The following is a 21,633-nucleotide window of genomic DNA, read 5'->3' on the forward strand; positions in this document are numbered from 1 at the left end:
ACGTTTTGATGGTCTAACATTGTTGTCCCAACATTTACTTAATATAAAATACTGGAAAGATAAGGGGCCACTACTGTTTCTAATTTACATAAAGGGCCTGGATTCATGAATCCACCTTTTGAAAGAGCTAGTAGACATGGTGAGCATCCCACATATACTGTATTGTACTCAATACCAAACATCGGGGTTAATTGATGAATTGGGGCCCGCCATCCCATGGACAGCATGTACAAGCACGCAGGTTTTGATCGTATATTAACTCTGAAAGGAGTGAATAGACTTTTCTCACTTTCGATTTTCGATTGTTATCAGTTGTGATGAATGTTCAGGCCCTGCCGGTGGAACAGAATTTACCGGCCGCCCAGAATGATTGTGGAGCATCAGCTGCTGAGCCTGCAAACCAGAGCGACATGGGGGGAGTTGAGGGATTGACTGAGGAAGCAAAAGCTGAACTTATCGATGATAGCTACGTTTCCAAAACTACTGATGAAAAACACTCGTCCCTCCAAACAGACACAGCCAGCAACACTGAGTGCGTGGGGAGTAACCGAAAGAAGAGGGTATGTATAGAACAAGTGTGCCCAGAAATGTGACTCTGGAACCAAGGGCCTGAAATAACTGTGGGATATGGCTGCAAAAATGCTCACTGCATTGATCTGAAATTTTAGCCAAGGTGTTTTTTTAATTTTAAACCATTAATAGCTGAGAAAAAAAGCATATGAACATGATAAGCATTTATATGTTAGTATCCCACAGAATAATTTCAGGTCCAATATTTCTACAACTAGAATAACCAGCTCATTTATACTTTCGACCATTCAATTTTTCATCTGTAAGTAAATCTAAACGAAAAATTAATTGCTAAAATGATTGAAGATTGAATTGAATGGAATTGTTTCTGTTTCCTTCCCTTGCTATAGATAAAAACAACACATTTCACAGCTCTGGTGCAAATAGAATTTAACTCTTACAGTGCCACACACTACAGCTGTAGAGTCGGTGTGGAGAGATCTTGGGGCAAAAATTCAGGGGGGTGCCAACCTCACCAGGGCGATACTTTGAGCGCCCCAAAAATGTTAGCAACCCCGCACCCGAAATTCACTGGTAGCGCCCCAAGGAGGAGGCGGGGCACAACTGGAAACGCTCCCCCTCCCTCTTGAGGCACTACCAGGGAATATCGCGGCACTACCCGCCGTGCCTCGGTACTGCAGGCCTTGCTCTCCTTATCAAAGGGGAGGGGCCTTGCGCAGTGTGACCCGGGGCCCAGCTGGGCCACCAGGGATCGGGCTGCCGGCTCCCCGAAGGGGGGCTGCAGAACAGACCGAGGACGGTAGAGGGGGCAGGTGCTGGCAGGCCTTCAGTAACAAAAATGGCTGCCCTGCACCTCCCCTTTAATTATCGCCGCGCCGGCTGCACGAACGCCCCCCTGACCCTGTCGGACATAGCGTCCGGCGGTAATCAGGGGGCACTTCCGAAGATCGCGGCCGGGGCGCGAGCAGGGCGCTGCACACGACGATGATGTCATCGCCGGAGGCACAGTGCCGTGGGGCGCAACCAGTTACTACCGCCGCTAACCACCTGCTAAATTTTGCGGGAGGTGTTAGTGGCACCGCGCCCGGTCGCTGGTTGCTTTTCGCCGTTAGTGCCCTAACGGGAGGCACAAAGCAACCAGATTTTGCCCCCTTTAGCTTTGCACTGCTGCTAAACCTGTGGCGTGTAAATCAGATTGCAAGGCCCAAACTGGCCAAAGTGAAGTGGTGCAAGACTTACCTTTCCCCGGAGGCCTCAGTGTCAGGGCAGTGCCAATGGATTCAGCCTGAATTTACACCATAACTGCAGCATTGGTGTGAAGCAAAACTGTTTCACACTGATGCTAAAGCTAGAGTGCGAATGCATCCTCAAAGGCATCAACAAAACTGAACTGAGGACATTTTGTAAGACAGTTGTGTTGTATTTTTGCCCATATTGGTTCTATACATTAAAGAGGGTTTGTGCCCATTGAACTGTTTTGTATTTTGTCTTTTTATTTATGTATATTCTGGTTTTATGATATTTTGTACTTTTAAAAAGAAATACAGCAATCCAATCTTTCCTACCTCTTAAAAAAACCTATAAATGCCACACTCCAGACCAAATGAAGCTCTATGCCTGGTTTATCTGTTCGCTTATCTGAAGTAGATTGTTCACTAACTCTCAATGGGTTATCTAACAGAATGAGCGCAGAAAACAAAACAAGAAGAAGAAAAAAGCCTCGAATAGTCGAACTGCTGCAACAAACCAAAAGATGGAATCACCAGCTGATGATTCAATGGAGCCAACACATGGAGAGCAGCCAGTTGGTGATCGTGACCATGATACCAGTCAGCCTGGCCACTCTGTTGAAGGTGAGGCACAGATACCTTAAAACTTGATTCACATATCGATTCCAAACAAAAGGGAAACGTTCTATTTTACCACTGCATTAAAGGATCCACAGTGTGAGGTCAGAGCAAAATGATTTTCTATGTTTCATGAAGACACCATTTGTTTAACGTGTAAGACCACTTAAACAACGTTATCTGTTGGTATAAAAAGCAAATGGGGTTTGAACCCACAACTTTCAGACTTGGAGGCAACTGAGCCCAGCTGATATGAGATTGATAGCAAATTGACCATTGGGAGTATTTCTACCCATTATATTTGCATAAAACAAACCAAGGTATAACTAGAAATCTTACTATGATTTGCACAATCTTAGTGGCAGTTAATACTTAGTATTTGCATCTCAAGTGGTCCAACTTTTAAGTGACTTTTCTAATATACTGTCCTAATCATATAGTACGGTGTTTATACCCGCCAGATACCAGTGAAGCAGCAGAAGCTGCTGCTGAACCCAAGCTGACCCCAGAAGAAAAACAGTCAGCATCTGATAAAGACGTGAAACAAGTTGAACCACAAGATGCTGCCAAAGAGCAGATTCCCTCCTCAGATAGTTCTCCGGGAGACAGTGAAGGTACCGAAAGTAAATCAAAGGTACAGTTGTATTGATCTTTAAAATGTGCATCCTGTGCATTGACTTTTTGCCAATTTTCTCTCCTCATTTCCTGAAGTTGTTGACTCTTGCTGGGGTACCGTTTCGTGGGTGCCTGTTGTCATCATATGCGAGCCTAGATAGTGAGTGTTGGCAGGGTGTTGCCCATGAAGAGCTGTTCTCACTCAGTGTCTGCACACGCTCTTTCCAATACGAGTCATTGGGATAGCAACCATGAAGGGGATCCCTGGCTGCTTATGTTTTTCTCCTCACTACTCCAGGGCACTGAGGCCATAGTAGTGTCCCAACTGCTGAGATCAGAGAACTTTGCAAAGTCAAACCTGGAGTTGTAGATCTGTACGGCTTAGTATTACACCAGGCTGTGCCTTAATCCACCAGTCCATTAGAGAGCTAGACAATTGTTGTGACACAGGGAGGTGAAATCTCAGGTGAGCTGAACCGATGCATACCACCCCTGAGGTAGAAACGGTTGTGACAGGAAAATGTGCAAAATACAGTTATTTGCTTCCGAAGTTTAAAGCAAATTGATATGCTGGAAGTTATAGGGCTACAGTAAGAGCTTTGCATTATATGATGGTTGAGTTAAAAGGCTTAATTTCAATTATTTTACAAAGGAAGAATGTAAACAAGTTGAGCATGCATATGCTGATTAGCTAAAGGGGGTTATTTTGGCCAAAGAGTGAAAACTGGGGTGAAATGGGTGCAGTGCTAATAAGACTAGCCTGTTTGAAAGTCTGGATTTAGCACACAATTTTGGTCCTAATTGCTGATTACCATAATTTGAACTTGCCTGGAGGAGCTAAACCAGAATCCAGTTTAACCTCAGTTTTCGTGGAGCAGAAATTGTGGGCTCCTCTGACCCACTTCCACTGACGGTGTGGACGGCTCTGGCTGGCACACAGCAGCACGTTGCAGGATGGCTCAGGGACCGAGGGAGAGGGCGCACAGGTTTTTGGATGTGGCACTGGAGGTCCTGGTGGAGGAGGTCCAGAGGAGGAGGGATGTCCTGTAGCCGCTGTGGGGAAGGACGCCACCTCACCTTCCTGTCCCCGCTCTCCTGTAGCAGCGGGTGCTGCTCTGCCTGGCTTCATGTCCTCCTCCCATTCCTCGTCCAGCCCAAGGGGAGACCCCTAGCAAGATGCCCATGGCCAAGCACTCCCTTTCTCTTGGTAACTCCGGTATGGTGTCCAATCAGGTGGAGTAGCACAGCACTTACTCTTTTTAGGTAAAGTCCTCAGAGAATTTCCAGAATAAAGGTTGCTCCAGTGTTGGCGAAGTCTTGAAAAAATGTCCCAGAAAGTCTGCCGATGTGTTGACTAATCATTGACAGCTCTGATTTCAGAGTCCTCTGGCATTCCCCCATACTCTTTAACTCTGGCATGAAATTCAAACTCTACGGATGCATCACCCACTTATAACATGACATTTGGAAGGTCCACCAAAAGGCAAACGTGACTGTTTCTTCAAAAAGTCTTATTGCTATCAGATCCTGCAAGAAATGCATTCTCAAAAGTATACTTTTCTTCCTTACGGACTAATTCTGACTTCATTGTTTTTTTGACTGCTGTACTAGTTTGTATCTTTCAATGCCTTTTTGCTTCTTTATATTATTCTGTAAATAAATTTGACTTTAGCCTGTATGCATTGGTCTGGCAGCAATGCTGTATTTCCACCTATCGAAAGAGTAAGGAGACTTAGTGGGCATCCCACATAATCTGGAGTGAACTTAATGCCGTACATAGGGGCTAGTTGTTAAATTGGGGCCTGTTATCCCATGCACAGCAGGTACAAGCACAAAGCTGTCGGTTCATAGTAGACTTGGTCAGCTTATGAAAACCGCCATTTGGCTGCAAACATGATAAGTGTTGGAAAAAGAAAGAAAGAACTCGCATTTCTGGAGCGCCTTTCACTGCCTCAGGACGTCTTAAAGTGCTTTACAGCCAATGAAGTACTTTTGAAGTGTAGTCACTGTTGTAATGTAGGAAACGCGGCAGCCAATTTGCGCACAGCAAGGTCCCAAAAACAGCAATTTGATAATGACCAGATAATCTGTTTTAGTGATGTTGGTTGAGGAATAAATATTGGCCAGGACACCGGGGAGAACACCCCTGCTCTTCTTTGAAATAGTGCCACCCGAGAGAGCAGACGGGGCTTCGGTTTAACACCTCATCAAAAAGACGGCACCTCCAACAGTGCAGCACTCCCTCAGTACCAACACTCCCACAAACCCAAACCATAACACAGGCTTCCATCGGGGATGAAAAGAATAGGAGAAAAGATGGGTTAATCAAAAGGTGGCTTCAATTCATTAGACAACCCAGTACAAACACCCTCGGTGTATCACACACTTGTGTTCTGACTGGTGTTCACAGTATCATACCATCTGATACCGTGTTGAAATGGCAGCAGTTGTTACCCATTTTACTGAACATGACTGAAGCAACTGTACAAGAGTCCTAAGGATTTTGTCTGTGTGACGGAGAATATGCTGTTGTATTATGATGTGTTTTGTACGTGTACACTTGCTAATGGTAAGCATGTGCATGAATATAGCTGCTCCTCAGCACTCACCAGTATACAGATTTATTTAATCTCCTACTCGAACAAGTCACAAACTGTTTCATTTCCAGTGTCTCCCTGAATTAGCACAGTTAGAAAGGTCAGACTCTACCCACACGTACTAAGCCCAAACCAAATTTGTTACATAACAGAAATTAAAAGTATGAATTTTGTGGTGAGGCTCAGCGGTTGATAAAATATTTTTCGTGATGCAGAAAAAACGGAAACGGAATAGAAAGAAGAAGGGAAATGATAAACCTTCGGCTGTATTGGGGGAATCCGGAAATTTGCCTCGTTTGCCTGAGAAAGAACCATCTGCAGACTCCACACAAGCTGAGGCTGAAAATCAGCCAAATGATATTGGCACCCCTGCAACTGACAGAGAAGGTAAAGTTTTAAATTTGTGCTCAAAAAAAGCAAGTACTTGTGAAACTTACAGCGAAAGAGCACAGATAGGCATTCCATCTACATTACGTTTTGATGGTCTAACATTGTTGTCCCAACATTTACTTAATATAAAATACTGGAAAGATAAGGGGCCACTACTGTTTCTAATTTACATAAAGGGCCTGGATTCATGAATCCACCTTTTGAAAGAGCTAGTAGACATGGTGAGCATCCCACATATACTGTATTGTACTCAATACCAAACATCGGGGTTAATTGATGAATTGGGGCCTGCTATCCCATGGACAGCATGTACAAGCACGTAGGTTTTGATCGTATATTAACTCTGAAAGGAGTGAATAGACTTTTCTCACTTTCGATTTTCGATTGTTATCAGTTGTGATGAATGTTCAGGCCCTGCCGGCGGAACAGAATTTACCGGCCGCCCAGAATGATTGTGGAGCATCAGCTGCTGAGCCTGCAAACCAGAGCGACATGGGGGGAGTTGAGGGATTGACTGAGGAAGCAAAAGCTGAACTTATTGATGATAGCTACGTTTCCAAAACTACTGATGAAAAACACTCGTCCCTCCAAACAGACACAGCCAGCAACACTGAGTGCGTGGGGAGTAAACGAAAGAAGAGGGTATGTATGGAACAAGTGTGCCCAGAAATGTGACTCTGGAACCAAGGGCCTGAAATAACTGTGGGATATGGCTGCAAAAATGCTCACTGCATTGATCTGAAATTCCTCTCTGCTATTTTAGCCAAGGTGTTTTTTTAATTTTAAACCATTAATAGCTGAGAAATAAAAAAATCATGAGACCATGATAAGCATTTATATGTTAGTATCCCACAGAATAATTTCAGGTCCAATATTTCTACAATTAGAATAACCAGCTCATTTATACTTTCGACCACTCAATTTTTCATCTGTAAGTAAATCTAAATGAAAAATTAATTGCTAAAATGATTGAAGATTGAATTGAATGGAATTGTTTCTGTTTCCTTCCCTTGCTATAGATAAAAACAACACATTTCACAGCTCTGCTGCAAATAGAATTCAACTCTTACAGTGCCTCACACTACAGCTGTAGAGTTGGAGTGGCGAGATCTTGGGGCAAAACTTCAGTGGCGCCCCCTTTTACGCCCCGAAAAAGTTAGCACCCCATGCCCAAAGTTCACTGGTAGCTTCCCAAGAGGGAGGCGGGGCACGACTGGAAACGCTCCCCCTCTTGGGGCACTACCAGGGAATATCACAGCGCTACAGTGCGGCGGCACGTCTCACCGTGGTACTGCAGGCCTTTCTCCTCTTATTAAAGGGGAGGGGCCTTGCACAGCGTGACCCGAGGCCCAGCTGAGCCACCAGGGATCGGGGTGCTGGCAAAAGAGCCCTTCACTCGGGAGGCCAGGGACGGCAGAGGGGGCAGGTGCTGGCAGGCGATCAGCAACAAAAATGGCCGCCCGGCACCCTCCCCTTTAATTATCACTGCCCCGGCCACTCTTATGCCCCACCTCACCCGGTCAGACATAGCGTCCGGCGGTAAGTCAGTGGGCGCTACCGAAGTTCGCAGCTGGGGAGCGAGCGTGGCGCTGCGCGATGCAGCACTGCGGGGTGCAACAGTTACCGCCACCGCTAACATCCCGCTGAATTTTGCGGGAGGCATTAGTGGCGCTGCACCCGGGCGCTGGTTGCTTTGCGCCCCATTAGCGCCATCTTAGGAGGCGCAAAGGAAACAAATTTTTTCCCCTTTAGCTTTGCACTGCTGCTAAGCCTGTGGTGTGTAAATCAGATTGCAAGGCCCAAACTGGCCAAAGTGAAGTGGTGCCAGACTTGCCTTTCCCCGAGACCTCACTCTGCTTTGTTCCAGCGTCAGGGCAGTGCCAATGGATTCAGCCTGAATTTACACCATAACTGCAGCATTGGTGTGAAGCAAAACTGTTTCACACTGATGCTACAGCTAGAGTGCGAATGCATCCTTAAAGGCATCAACAAAACTGAAATGAGGACATTTTGTAAGACAGTTGTGTGTAGTATTGCTGTTGTATTTTTGCCCATATTGGTTCTATACATTAAAGTGAGTTTGTGCTCATTGAACTGTTTTGTATTTTGTCTTTTTATTTATTTATATTCTGGTTTTATGATATTTTGTACTTCTAAAAAAAAAAATACAGTAATCCAATTTTTCTTACCTCGTCAAATTAAAACCTATAAATGCCCCACCCTAGACATAATGAAGCTCTTTGCCTGGTTTATCTGTTCGCTTATCTGAAGTAGATTGTTCACTAACTCTCATTGGGTTATCTAACAGAATGAGCGCAGAAAACAAAACAAGAAGAAGAAAAAAGCCTCGAATAGTCGAACTGCTGCAACAAACCAAAAGATGGAATCACCAGCTGATGATTCAACGGAGCCAACACATGGAGAGCAGCCAGTTGGTGATCGTGACCATGATACCAGTCAGCTTGACCACTCTGTTGAAGGTGAGGCACAGATACCTTAAAACTTGACTCACATATCGATTCCAAACAAAAGGAAAAAGTTCTATTTTACCACTGCGTTAATGGATCCACGGTGTGAGGTCAGAGCAAAATGATTTTCCGTGTTTCATGAAGACAGCATTTGTTTAACGTGTAAGACCACTTAAACAAAGTAATCTGTTGGTATAAAAAGCTTATTCAGGAGTGGGATAAATTGTGCATCCACAAATGGGGTTTGAACCCACAACTTTCAGACTTGGAGGCAACTGAGCCCAGCTGATATGAGATTGATAGCAAATTGACCATTGGGAGTATTTCTACCCATTATATTTGCATAAAACAAACCAAAATATAACTAGAAATCTTACTATGATTTGCACAATCTTTGTGGCAGTCAATACTTAGGGGGGCGATTTTGCCAGCCCTGGGGAGGCGGGTTTGGAGGCGGGACTGCCGGGAAAATGGCAGAATCTGGGGGCGGGTACCCATCCCGCTCCCACCCCTGCTCCGTGCCATCTTCCCAGGAGGCGGATACCCGACCCGCACCGGGTCCCGTCCTCGAGGCGGGAAGGGGATTACAGCCACTGAACTGCCTGTTAACAGGTAGTTAACAGGCAGTTAAGAGGATTATCCCCATTTTTCCAGCAGAGGTGCGGGCTTTCCGACGTAGGGAAACCCTGCCAGGGTCAGCGAGGTGGGCAGTGGGTCTGTGGGGGTGAGAGGGGTCGAAAAGTGCACTGTGGAGTTGAGTGATGGGTGCAAGTGTGGAGAGGTAAGTGTGTGAGTTGAGTGAAAAGTGTTAGAAAAAGTTTCCTTACCTTTGTTTCTTCCTGCAGGCTTCAATCATTGGGAATCCGGAGGCTCCGGCATCTCCCGGCAGAGATGACAGAATGGTTGCTGCATTCTCCGATGCAACAGCCATCTGCTTTCTGCTCAGAAAATAGGTTTGGTGAGTCTTGAGTACAAGGACTCACCAAACAACAGAGAATGTCAGTGTTTGACAGCTTCTCAAAGCTGTCAAACGATGACAATTTTTTGACAGATGACACGTCATACGCTGACATTCTCTGTCACCGGCTTTCCCTTAATTGGCCTGCGAATGGGTTGGCCTCAAGTCAATGGAGGCGGGACTAAAACCCGACAAGCAGCAGTCCTGCCTCCAACCTGCCCCCATTGGCAAAATCACCCCCTTAGTCTTCCATCTCAAGTTGTCCAACTTTTAAGTAACTTTTCTAATATACTGTCCTAACCTTACAGTACGGTGTTTGTACCCGCCAGATACCAGTGAAACAGCAGAAGCTGCTGCTGAACCCAAGCTGACCCCAGAAGAAAAACAGTCAGCACCTGATAAAGACGTGAAACAAGTTGGACCACAAGATGCTGCCGAAGAGCAGATTCCCTCCTCAGATAGTTCTCCGGGAGACGGTGAAGATACCGAAAGTAAATCAAAGGTACAGTTGTATTGATCTTTAAAATGTGCATCCTGTGCATTGACTTTTTGCCAATTTCCTCTCCTCATTTCCTGAAGTTGTTGACTCTTGCTGGGGTACCGTTTCGTGGGTGCCTGTTGTCATCATATGCGAGCCTAGATAGTGAGTGTTGGCAGGGTGTTGCCCAGGCTGTTCTCACTCAGTGTCTGCACACGCTCTTTCCAATACGAGTCATTGGGATAGCAACCATGAAGGGGATCGCTGGCTGCTTATGTTTTTCTCCTCACTACTCCAGGGCACTGAGGCCATAGTAGTGTCCCAACTGCTGAGATCAGAGAGCTTTGCATAGTCAAACCTGGAGTTGTAGATCTGTACGGCTTAGTATTACACCAGGCTGTGCCTTAATCCACCAGTCCATTCGAGAGCTGGACAATTGTTGTGACACAGGGAGGTGAAATCTCAGGTGAGCTGAACCGATGCATACCACCCCTGAGGTAGAAACGGTTGTGACAGGAAAATGTGCAAAATACAGTTATTTGCTTCTGAAGTTTAAAGCAAATTGATATGCTGGAAATTATAGGGCTACAGTAAGAGCTTTACATTATATGATGGTTGGGTAAAGGGGCTTAATTTCAATTATTTTACAAAGGAAGGATGTAAAGAAGTTGAGTAAACATATGCTGACTAGCTAAAGGGGGTTATTTTGTCCAAAGGGTGAAAACAGGGGCGAAATGGGTGCAGTGCTAATAAGACTAGCCTGTTTGAAATCTGGATTTAGCACACAATTTTGGTCCGAAATGCTGATTACCATAATTTGAACTTGCCTGGAGGAGCTAAACCAGAATCCAGATTAGACGCAGTTTTCGTGGAGCAGAAACTGTGGGCTCCTCTGACCCACTTCCAACAACAACAACAACTTGTATTTATACAGCGCCTTTAACGTAGTAAAACGTCCCAAGGTGCTGCACAGGAGTATTTTAAGACAACAAATTTGACACCGATCCACAGAAGGATAAATTAGGGCAGGTGACCAAATTGGTCAAAGAGGTAGGTTTTAAGGAGCATCTTAAAGGAGGAAAGTGAGGTAGAGAGGCGGAGAGGTTTAGGCAGGGAATTCCAGAGCTTAGGGCCCAGGCAACAGAAGGCACGGCCACCAATGGTTGAGCGATTATAATCAGGGATGCTCAAGAGGGCAGAATTAGAGGAGCGCAGATATCTCGGGGGTAGTGGGGCTGCAGGAGATTACAGAGATAGGAAGGGGCGAAGCCATGGAGGGATTTGAAAACAAGGATGAGCATTTTGAAATCGAGGCGCTGCTTAACCAGGAGCCAATGTAGGTCAGCGAGCACGGGGTGATGGGCGCACAGGACTTGGTGCGAGTTAGGACATGGGCAGCGAGTTTTGGATGACCTCAAGTTTACGTAGGGTGGAATGTGGGAGGCCAGCCAGGAGTGTGTTGGAATAGTCAAGTCTAGAGGTAACAAAGGCATGGATGAGGGTTTCAGCAGCGGATGAGCTGAAGCAGGGGCGGAAACGGGCGATGTTACGGAGGTGGAAGTAGGTGGTCTATGTTATGCTGCGGATATGTGGTCAGAAGCTCATTTCATGCCACTGAAGGTGTGGACAGCCCTGGCTGACACACAGCAGCACGTTGCAGGATGGCTCAGGGACTGAGGGAGAGGGCGCACAGATTTTCAGATGTGTCATTGGAGGTCCTGGTGGCGGAGGTCCAGAGGAGGAGGGATGTCCTGGAGCCGCTGTGGGGAAGGACGCCACCTCACCTTCCTGTCCCCCTCTCCTGTAGCAGCGGGTGCTGCTGTGCCTGGCTTCATGTCCTCCTCCCATTCCTCATCCAGCCCAAGGGGAGACCCCTAGCAAAATGCCCATGACCAAGCACTCCCTTTCTCTTGGTGACTCCTGTATGGTGTCCAATCAGGTGGAGTAGCGCAGCACTTACTCTTTTTAGGTAAAGTCCTCAGAGCATTTCCAGAATAAATGTTGCTCCAGTGTTGGCGAAGTCTTGACAAAGTGTCCCAGAAAGTCTCCCGATGTTTACTGTTCACAGCTCCAGCAGCAATGAACATGAAATGGTGAGTATCCCTTTAAGTAGTGCTGAAATCGACATCAACGTCGTGTTTACTCCTAAACAGCTGCTCGCTGATGGAGAGGGCGTTAGTTGAAGCGTAGCCACCAAAATGCCGTGCAGCCTCTTTAATGAGCGCTAGCAGACATTTTAAGTGACAATCAGCCGTTTAACGAGCCTCCGGGCGGCTGTTCCTTGTGCTGGCTTCAACTCCTTTACCAAGATGGCGTCTTGCGCTAAGCAGGCTAAACCGGCGTTTCAGCTCAAGACCCAATCTTGGACACCTCGGAGGATCGTTTGCGCCTGAAGATCGCCCGATTCTAATGCATTGTTTGATGAAATAGCAGATAGTGGGTTCACACCTACAATATCCCAACTATGCCACTAGGGAGAGGCACTGAGATGCTAAATACTTCTGCGCAGGTTTGGATGCTGAACTCAGAGGGGAAGTTGTCCCAGGCTGAGCTAACATATCTTGTAGATGCCAGTGTCCTGTGAGCAGATTGCCTAATGGCGAATGATGTGAAAGGTGCAATATACAGTAAGTGCAAGATCTTTCTTCACTGGCTGATGAGCTTTGCTGGGCTGAATGGCCTTTTCATATCCTTGACTTTCCTTGTGTTATAAAGCAAACCCACTAAGCTCTGAATCACGATCGAACCATGCAATACTTGGGACCTCTGCCCTTCAACTCATCAGTCCTTCTCATTCCCCATTTTCATCTACCCCTCTTTCACCAGTGCTCCGTGCTTCCTCATCCGTATCAATAGTGAAATATCACAAGGCGTCTGTAGCTGTGCTGGTGCTTGTTTCAGGGAGGGGCAGTGATGGTTGGCACACCACTGTCAGTTGCTCTACTCAGTGCTGTATTTGCTCCTCCTTGCTCTGTGAAGCAAGAGAACAAAGATCATTATAAACACACTCGTCCATTTGAGTATTCTCATCACATAAATTATCAATTTTGCAGAATCACTGTGTATATACGTTGATGTAACATGTGTTGGAAATCATACAGTATATGATGATTAATATGAAACATGCCACCTCGCCTGGGCAACTACCTGCACCTGTCTAACTTCATTAATCCCACGGCTTTGAGAAGCTCCCTGCCTATTAATTCAACAAGTCTGTTTTCATATCCAGTTAATCGTTTCTACTGAGGAGCTTCACCTCCTGTTGCCATTGCCCTTGTATTATGTGGCAGTTTTGCTTTTAAGTGTAATATGGGCCAAGGGAAGATAGTCTATCAGTTTGAAATTCTTTCATGTCTCCACAGCAGCAAAAAGTAGCACTTTAATCTTCGGATCCATGTATTTGTGTTCAGCATGTTGTTTCTGTTCCACACTGCAAATTTACAGGAGGCCTTCTTGATCTTTGTCATATTAAACTTTTTCCTCGGCCGCCTTTCAGGTGATGTATTGGTGCCACTCTTTAGTTTCATTGCATGGCAACTGTCTGCCCTACAGCAGCAAAATGATCATTCCTCCTCTCTATCCTGTCATCTACCAGTACCGATCAGTAACATGGGCTTTCCAAATTGGGTGCTCAGCCATAACTCCACAGTGCACTGCACAACTGGATGAACAGGAGTGTCATCCTTTACAGCATTTATGGGGCAATTTAACTGACTGGGAAGTGAGAAAGGAGCATTAATACAGGTGAAATCAGACACAGAAAAATTGCCATTTTAATTTGCGGCAGTTAAAATTGACAAAATAATAGTTATTAATCCTTTTGGCACAAAATAAGACATCCATTCAAATGAACAAGAAAGTATTGATATTTAAGGGAAGAATAAATTATGTAAATAATCCTTAACTTCAAAATTCTTTTGATTTTGGAATAAGTCATACACGTGATTAAATTCTTTTTACTCTTAAATTTAAAAAAAATAAAAAACAGAAAAGAAAAAGAAAGAAGAGACAAAGTGAAGAGAAGAATTCTCAAAAGAAAAGTAAAATGCTACAGATTGCTGATTTGGAGAAGGGTGTGTCACAGTCTGTTGCCACAGACAAGGTGCTGGAGGCGGGATCCACGTCTCAGACCAGCAATGTGGATTCCAAGGATCCAAGGGAAGGTGGAAAAATAAAACCTCAGTCAGAATTGGAAGTTAAAGGCAGAGCTACTGGTGCTTCACAGAGCGGTAAGGGCATGAGTGAAGACACAACTAAACAGACATCTACTAAAGATCAGTCAGTCGGTTACAACACAGGCAGAAGTGATTCTGCACAAGAAAGTCGCAAAGCCATCCAAAGAAAGGTAACAGAACATGGCGGCAGTGCTACTATATTGGTCAAGCTCATGTAGAGCAGTGTTCTCTACTTCATACTCGGGTCTGTTTTTTTCACTAAAATTAGCAAACGAGGGAGGTAAATCTGTATTGAAAGTAAATGAGAATAAAAGAAACAAACTCGTTGGCCGAGAAATTGTTTGGCGACGTGTCCATTTTACAGGCGGAAAGCATCCACTGCGGCGTGATCGCACATTCCTGGCCGTAAGTGCGCCGCACGCCATATTGGTAAAGGCAGATAAATGGGCATCCAGGGCCGGCACATGAAACGGGCGTTAGGCCTACTGCACTCGCAAATAGGAGGCCAGACGCCTGCTTGAGGCCACCTTCACAAAATTGGGCTGGCCTGACGCAGCCAGCGCTGAGATGCGAGACATGTCTTCCCATTTTGCCTGGAACCGTGTCTGATGGCCGTCACTTATTTCCAAAATGGGTATCAAACTTTGGCTTTCAGGATTTTGAGAACATATTAATTTTGTGGCTTCAAACTCTTGGCAGGAGCCTGATCCTCTGCAAATGCATACTGAAATTCAGGGAAGGCATGCATGATTTCATGTTTGTAAAATTGTGCTTAGTGCATGCCCGAATTTCTGATCGTCGAGTCCGGATGTGAAAAAGACACTGATGGGTTTCAGCAGCAGTTGGGCTGAGGTGGGCGATGCTACGGAGGTGGAAGTAGGCTGTCTTTGCGATGGAAAGGATTTGGGGTTGGAAACTCGGCTCTCGGCCGAATAGGACCCCTAAATTATGGAAAGTCTGGTTTAGGCTGAGTTAGTGGCCGGGGAGGTTGATGGAATTGGTGGCAAGGGTATGGAGTTTATGGCAGGGGCTAAAGACGATGGCTTTGGTCTTACCGATGTTTAGCTGGAGGAAATTGTGGCTCATTCAAGACGGAATATCAGACCCGGAGTGATAGTAGATTGGTTAAGAGAGGTGGTGGAGAAGTGGAGCTGAGTCTCATCAGTGAACATGTTGAAGCTGATCCCATGTCTGTGGATGGTGCGCTGCGCCAACGCACTCCTGGCTGGCCTCCCAATTTCCACCCTATGTAAACTTGAGGTCATCCAAAACTCGCACCAAGTCCTGTTCACCCACCACCCCTGTGCTCGCTGACCTACTTTGGCTCCTGGTTAAGCAATGCCTCGATTTCAAAATTCTCATCCTTGTTTTCAAATCCCTCCACGGTCTCACCCCTCCCTATCTCTGTAATTTCCTGCAGCCCCACAACCCACCCCCCGAGATATCTGCGCTCCTCTAATTCTGCCCTCTGAGCATCCCTGATTATAATCGCTCAACCACTGGTGGCTGTGCCTTCTGTTGCCTAGGCCCTAAGCTCTGGAATTCCCTGCCTAAACCTATCCACCTCGCTACCTCTCTTTACTCCTTTAAGACGCTCCTGAACACTTACCTCTTTGACCAAGCTTTTGGTCACCTGCCCTAATTTATCCTTATGTGGATCGGTGTCAAATTTTTTGTCTTAAAATACTCCTGTGCAGCGCCTTGGGACGTTTTACTATGTTAAAGGCGCTATATAAATACAAGTTGTTGTTGTTGTTGGCATGGTCAAGGGGCAACATGTAGATGATGAAGAGGAGGGGGCCATGGAAAAATTCTTTGCGAACTCCAGAGTTAACTATGTGGTGGTGGGAAAGGAAGCAATTGCTGGAGATACTCTGGCTATGATTGGATAGGCAAGCGTGGAACCAATTGAGAGCAGTCTCCCTGAGCTGGACTATGGAGGAGAGGTGTTGGAAGAGGCACAACTCCTGAATCTAGAGAGCTTTGGAAAATTATGACTAACGCATTTGCAATTTCCTCACCTATTTCTTTCAATACTCTGGGGTGGAAACCATTGGGTCCTGGAGAGTTACCTATCTTAAGTTCCATTATTTTCTCCATTACCATTTATTAAATCCACCAAATTCCTCCCCGTTCCATTATTTTTAGGTTCCCTTGTACCGCTGGTATTTTGTCCTCTTCCTCCATTCTGAAAATGGGTATAAAGTGCTCAATTAACAAGTTGCTGGCTCACTGAAATCCAGCACCCATACTAAAATTTGCTTTCAGAAAATTAGCCAACAACAGCATCCTTTTATAAAACAAAAGTATCAACCATTCTCTGCAGTTTACTTTTCTAAGTGGCGTATGTCGAAAAGTCTATGATATTTAAACAATTTATGGACCAAACTGGACATAGGCTAAGTCAGCCACCAGCCTTAAAAACCACTCTACGAGTGTGAAATTGGTCTTCACCAGTAGTGCAAAACGGGCCCATAGTGAATCGGCAGCCCGTTTTTACACCGCGCCCGTTTAACACCGCGCCCGTTTTTACTCTGCGCCCGTTTTATTTTCCAACAAATTTTGCTGTACCCTGCTCCGAATTGGAAATGATACTCCGGGCATTTACAAAATGATTGGACCTGACTAGACCACAAGCCAAGGAGAAAGACTGGCTGCTGTATTCATAAAGATGGATGTGGCCAGGTAATCTCCACTGCATCAATTTACAAAGAAATATTGCACTCTGAAATCAGGGATAATTCAAATAATTCCATTTTGTCCTCCATATTAACTAGTATAGCTACTTAATCGTCATGGAATGCAGTACTTTGTATTGATTTCACGACTTGTTAATATTGCAATTTGTTTCTGAACTATAATGTGGCAGAAAGAAATAATTTTTTTGCAAACTGCTTCCACAGGTTGGAAGCAAAACGAATGATGACAAACTGAACAAGAACATTCCAGAATCAAATCCAATGCAGCAAGGCGAAAAACAATCGAATGATCAGAGGTGAGTCCATTATTTTCCTAACAATGTTTTTTTTAAAGTAGAACTAATAGCATTAAGCACTATCATGTGATATTTATCTTCAGTGAGAGCTGTTTTTGTTGTATGACATAATAAAATATATATATTAGCAGAGAGCAGCGTGTTACGACTTTGGCAAAAAAGGAAAAATCTAGTTTAGGGTTTAATAAGCAGTTTGAATTGAGCACAACTGTTTCAATTCCTTTCTCCTCCACTCCAAAATCAAAATGTGAGGAAATCTAGTCCCAAAGATCTTATGTTAGCGGAAAAAAACACTGCCTCAGGAAAAAAGGAGTCTGGAAATATATTGCTGTTCTCTTGTGGCAGGTTTTTATGATATGATTATTATTATAAATAATATTATGATTTCCTTCATTTCTACATGTCTCTGTAACTCATGATCATCCCTTGTGTCCAGCCGCATGTACATATTTGCTGCGGCTCCCGACCTGAGCTCTCCCACCTATCGTTTCCCAGCTCACTCTGCTCCACTTCCAGCTGTCGTCTTGTATTCCTCGCCCAGGCCCAGCTATGCATTTCTGCTCACTTTCTCCCTGCCCCTCACTGTGAGTTGTGACGTGCCCTCTTCACCCCATTCCACTCCATGGTACTTCTTTGCCAACTTCTCCTGCTGCTGCCCCAGTTTTAAGTCCATCTTGGATTGGCCCACGGTTCCCCTGTTAGGATCTAAGCATCTTCTGCTGCGATTACTGCATGACTTGTCGCTGGTTATCCTAAAGCAGCACCAACTTATCATCCCCTTCTCCTGCCGGTCATCCCGGATCCTGGGGAAAACCTCTACCCTTCTCTCTGCTCCTCTCTTTGCTGCACCCGCCATTTCTATTGACCTCCTGGTTGATCCCCCACAGAGGAATTCCCTACATAAGGCTTTCTCCCTTGCAAACTATTTTAGACCTCATCCTGGATGAATTCAGTGACATCTTGCGCCTGACCGAAAACTGGCTCACTAACAGACTTCATTCCCGTCATCCAGGACTCCTGTGCTTGGATGCACAGTAATTACCCTGGTGACACAATGCTTCTCATCGCTATGGTGCAGCTTGCTGGAAGAGATCAGGTCCTGTGGCATGGCAGATAAAAATGGGCCAGGAATAGATCTGTGGAGAGGGCACCTGATGTTTGCAAATGTTGTTACAGCAGGTCATAGGAGAAGAAATTGGGTCTTCTTATGCCCATTTTATGGGCGTAAAGTGGGCACGAGGAGGACCAATTTCAGGGACCAACGTCCTGCACCCTAAGGACGCCTGAAAGACGTGCAACTTGATATTGGGTTTGGGCCATTTTTCTGGAGCAGCTGCCTTAAACAGGCACTAGGCCCCTTGCATGTGCTAACGAGGGGCCTTGCGCCTGTTTAAAGACCGCCCTCTTCCCCCCCCGCCACCCCCCCACCACTCCGCAGGAAATTTGGGCTTTCCCAGGCGTGGATGTGGCCTAGTAATTGACTACCACTAAAACATGGTGGCAGTAGTGCTCCTCCCAGCTCCACAGCATTCCCGAGGGCCCCCTCCTGTTCTTCTCATCCTCCCGGGACTTCGTGCCGCTGCTAATGAGGCTAGCAGCCCCACATTCATTCATTCTTATAAAATGGTTGAGCTGCCTGTGGAGTTGCCTATTTCAGGCCCAAAAACTGGACTAAAGGAATTTCTCCCCCATACTCTGTCTTTCTTTTTGTTTCCTTTTCTCACAGTCTGTCTGATTGTCTTTTGCTAATATATTCTATCTCTCAGTCTGTGTGTCATCTATCTTGTTTTGTCTCTCTCCTCCCCTCTTGCACACACATCACTTACTCTATTGTTATACATAGATACATAGATACATAGAAGATAGGAGCAGGAGTAGGCCATTCGGCCCTTCGAGCCTGCTCCGCCATTCAATGAGATCATGGCTGATCATCCAAATTCAGTACCCTGTCCCTGCCTTCTCCTCATATCCCTTGATCCCTTTAGCTTTAAGAAATATATCCAACTTTTTCTTGAATATACTTAATGAACTGGCCTCCACCGCCCTCTGTGGCAGAGAATTCCACAGGTTCACCACTCTCTGGGTGAAGAAATTCCTCCTCATTTCAGTCCTAAATGGCTTACCCCTTATCCTTAGACTATGACCCCTGGTTCTGGACTCCCCGGCCATCAGAAACACCCTTCCTGCATCTAGTCTGTCCAGGCTTGATAATTCCACTTGAATTATCAAGTGGAAAATTCTGGAATTTACCTGTGGAATGATGTTTTAGCTCAAGGTGTTTCATTTTATTCAACTATTGTGGTGTCAAAATGAAGAGAGAAAAATAAACACATTCCTGGTTTTAGCTTTGGCTAAGTATAAATAACAGAAAGGACAGCTGCTGTCTGACTTCTTTTGGGAGATAAATATAAGCAGTTTGATTCACCAGTGGATATTTAAATACAACCTAAAATCATTTGAGGAATAAGAGGCAAAAATCCTGTCATAAGACAAACAATGGTAAGAAAATACTACTGAAGCAAGGTGGGAACTTGTGCACACTGCACAGTTTCAGAGTGCAGCATCTCCCTGAATAATAGATTGTTAGCTGTTGGTCAAGATGTCTACTTCAAGCCCAGACTTTTGAGCAAGCCTGAGGCTTTCAAATGGAATAATTTGCATAATTTTTTTTTTAAGAGACAAAAGATAAATTTAATGGGGTTATTAAATTTCAGCCCATTCTGAAGTCAGGAACTCTTCTAAACAATGACAATTTCTAAATGAAAAAATAAAGATACAGGTAGACTACCCTTTATCCGGACTTCCGAAAACCGAAACCCTCTAAAAACCGAAGGTTTTTTCGGTCAGCGTAAGTCGTGCGCACGACATGACCAGAGTGGCGCACGACTTACAGGCCTAGCCGGATAAGGGATAGTGTAGCATTTTTCTGCACTTCTGAAAACCGAAATCGCTCAGCGTAAGTGTACTGAATGCTTTCCTTACAAATAAACTGTACTACAGTATTTATCCCTGTAACTACAGTATTTATAGTCGTTATTTATCCCACCCTTTCGGATAAGGGATAGTGTATCCTTTATCCGCACTCCCGAAAACCGAATTACCTCTGAAAACCGAAGTGTTTTCGCGCACCTTCCGAAATCCGAAATTTTCCTAAAACCGAAACACGGCTGGTCCCGAGGTTTTCGGATAAAGGATAGTCTACCTGTAGTACCTTATCTCATCTCTCAGAAAAGTCTGAAAGCCCTTCACATACAATGGATGACTTTAAAGTACACTGACTATTCTTATGCAGGGAAACATGGTAGCAACTTTGCTTGCTGCAAGATCTCACAAACACCAACGAAATTAATGTCCAATTAGTTTGTTTTTGGTTGAGGTAAGAGTGGTGACCAGGTCTGGGCGAGCTCCCTGTATCACATAATCTTTAACATCCATATTAATAATAGGTATACAGGAGCTTGGTTTAATGTCTTCATCACAAACATCACCCCTGACACTGCACTGTCATGTTAGCCTAGATTATAAGCTGAAATCTTGGTGGGAAAGGGCTTGAACCCACTCGATGTGACTGTCTACTAAAGCTAGCTTTACAATTTATTTTCAGTTGTTAACTGATTGATTTTATTTTATTTTTTTCTCTTTATTACAGTCAACCAGCAGCTCGTCGTAATCCAGCTGCATCACACATGCTCACTATTTATATCCATGCTATAATTCCAACGGAAGTTTGCTTTAATCAAAGAAATGACAAATTGTATATACTTTTTGAAAATGGAAGTGAAATACTTTTAGACAGTTCTATCCGGTAAGGTGAAACAAATGTACTGTATACAGCAATTAACTATGTTCTCTAGTTTGTTGGACTGTTAGCACAATATGTGAATCAAATCAATTCTGTGTTAGGCATGGTGTATTATCTATAGTTAGAGTAAGGCATCCATTACCTGTCTAGCATATTTAGTATTTGATAGGACTTTCATTGGGCCCATATTTACTTATTTTAGTCAAATTCATCCCCCCCTTCAATTGTCTTAATTGGTGTTTTAGTTAATGTGCATTAATTGAGCAGAGTAGTGGTAATTCACAGCCAGCAGTAACATTCCCTATTTGTTGGTAAATAAGTAGCAATATTGCTAGGTTTAATCTGGTCAAAAGATAAGGTTATAAATATCATGCCAATTTAGTCAGTGAGATGTTTCTGCTCCATATAGTTAAAAAGGAATTTTGTTCAATCAGATACAGATGTAACATGCCATGGAGCCATCACTCTGGCACTGTTCTGGCATGTTACTCTTATTCTGCTAGGATTCTGGAGTAAAGCATTCACTAAATTGATAAGTCCTGGGCTGGTTTTGCTTAGTAATACCTCCAGTACATCAGTGGGGTTTAAATTGCAGAGTTTATATTGTGCAATATGAACACAAAGCTCAAGGCAGAATGGAAAAGGAGGAGGGTAGCCCTGATAATGAAGGATGACATAAGGACAGTAGTGAGAAAAGATCTTGGCTCAGAAGATCAGGAAGTAGAATCAGTATGGGTGGAGATAAGAAATATCAAGGGGCAGAAAACATTGGTGGGA

General features: G+C 44.7%; 1 protein-coding gene across 1 annotated transcript in view; it reads left to right on the forward strand.

The window, feature by feature from the left end:
• Positions 1 to 21,633, forward strand: part of LOC147102854 (E3 ubiquitin-protein ligase rnf213-alpha-like) — a 175,188-nt gene that overhangs the window by 15,272 nt on the left and 138,283 nt on the right. The window contains 10 exon segments of the mRNA XM_085963739.1: positions 313 to 560; positions 2,213 to 2,384; positions 2,840 to 3,012; positions 5,806 to 5,977; positions 6,375 to 6,622; positions 8,289 to 8,460; positions 9,736 to 9,908; positions 13,873 to 14,229; positions 16,963 to 17,054; positions 20,704 to 20,859. Coding sequence (XP_085819865.1) covers positions 313 to 560; positions 2,213 to 2,384; positions 2,840 to 3,012; positions 5,806 to 5,977; positions 6,375 to 6,622; positions 8,289 to 8,460; positions 9,736 to 9,908; positions 13,873 to 14,229; positions 16,963 to 17,054; positions 20,704 to 20,859 — 1,963 coding nt within the window.

The sequence above is a fragment of the Somniosus microcephalus genome, chromosome 21, assembly GCF_052327205.1.
Source record: "Somniosus microcephalus isolate GS21.2 chromosome 21, FLI_Smic_1.0, whole genome shotgun sequence".
NCBI lineage: Eukaryota > Metazoa > Chordata > Chondrichthyes > Squaliformes > Somniosidae > Somniosus > Somniosus microcephalus.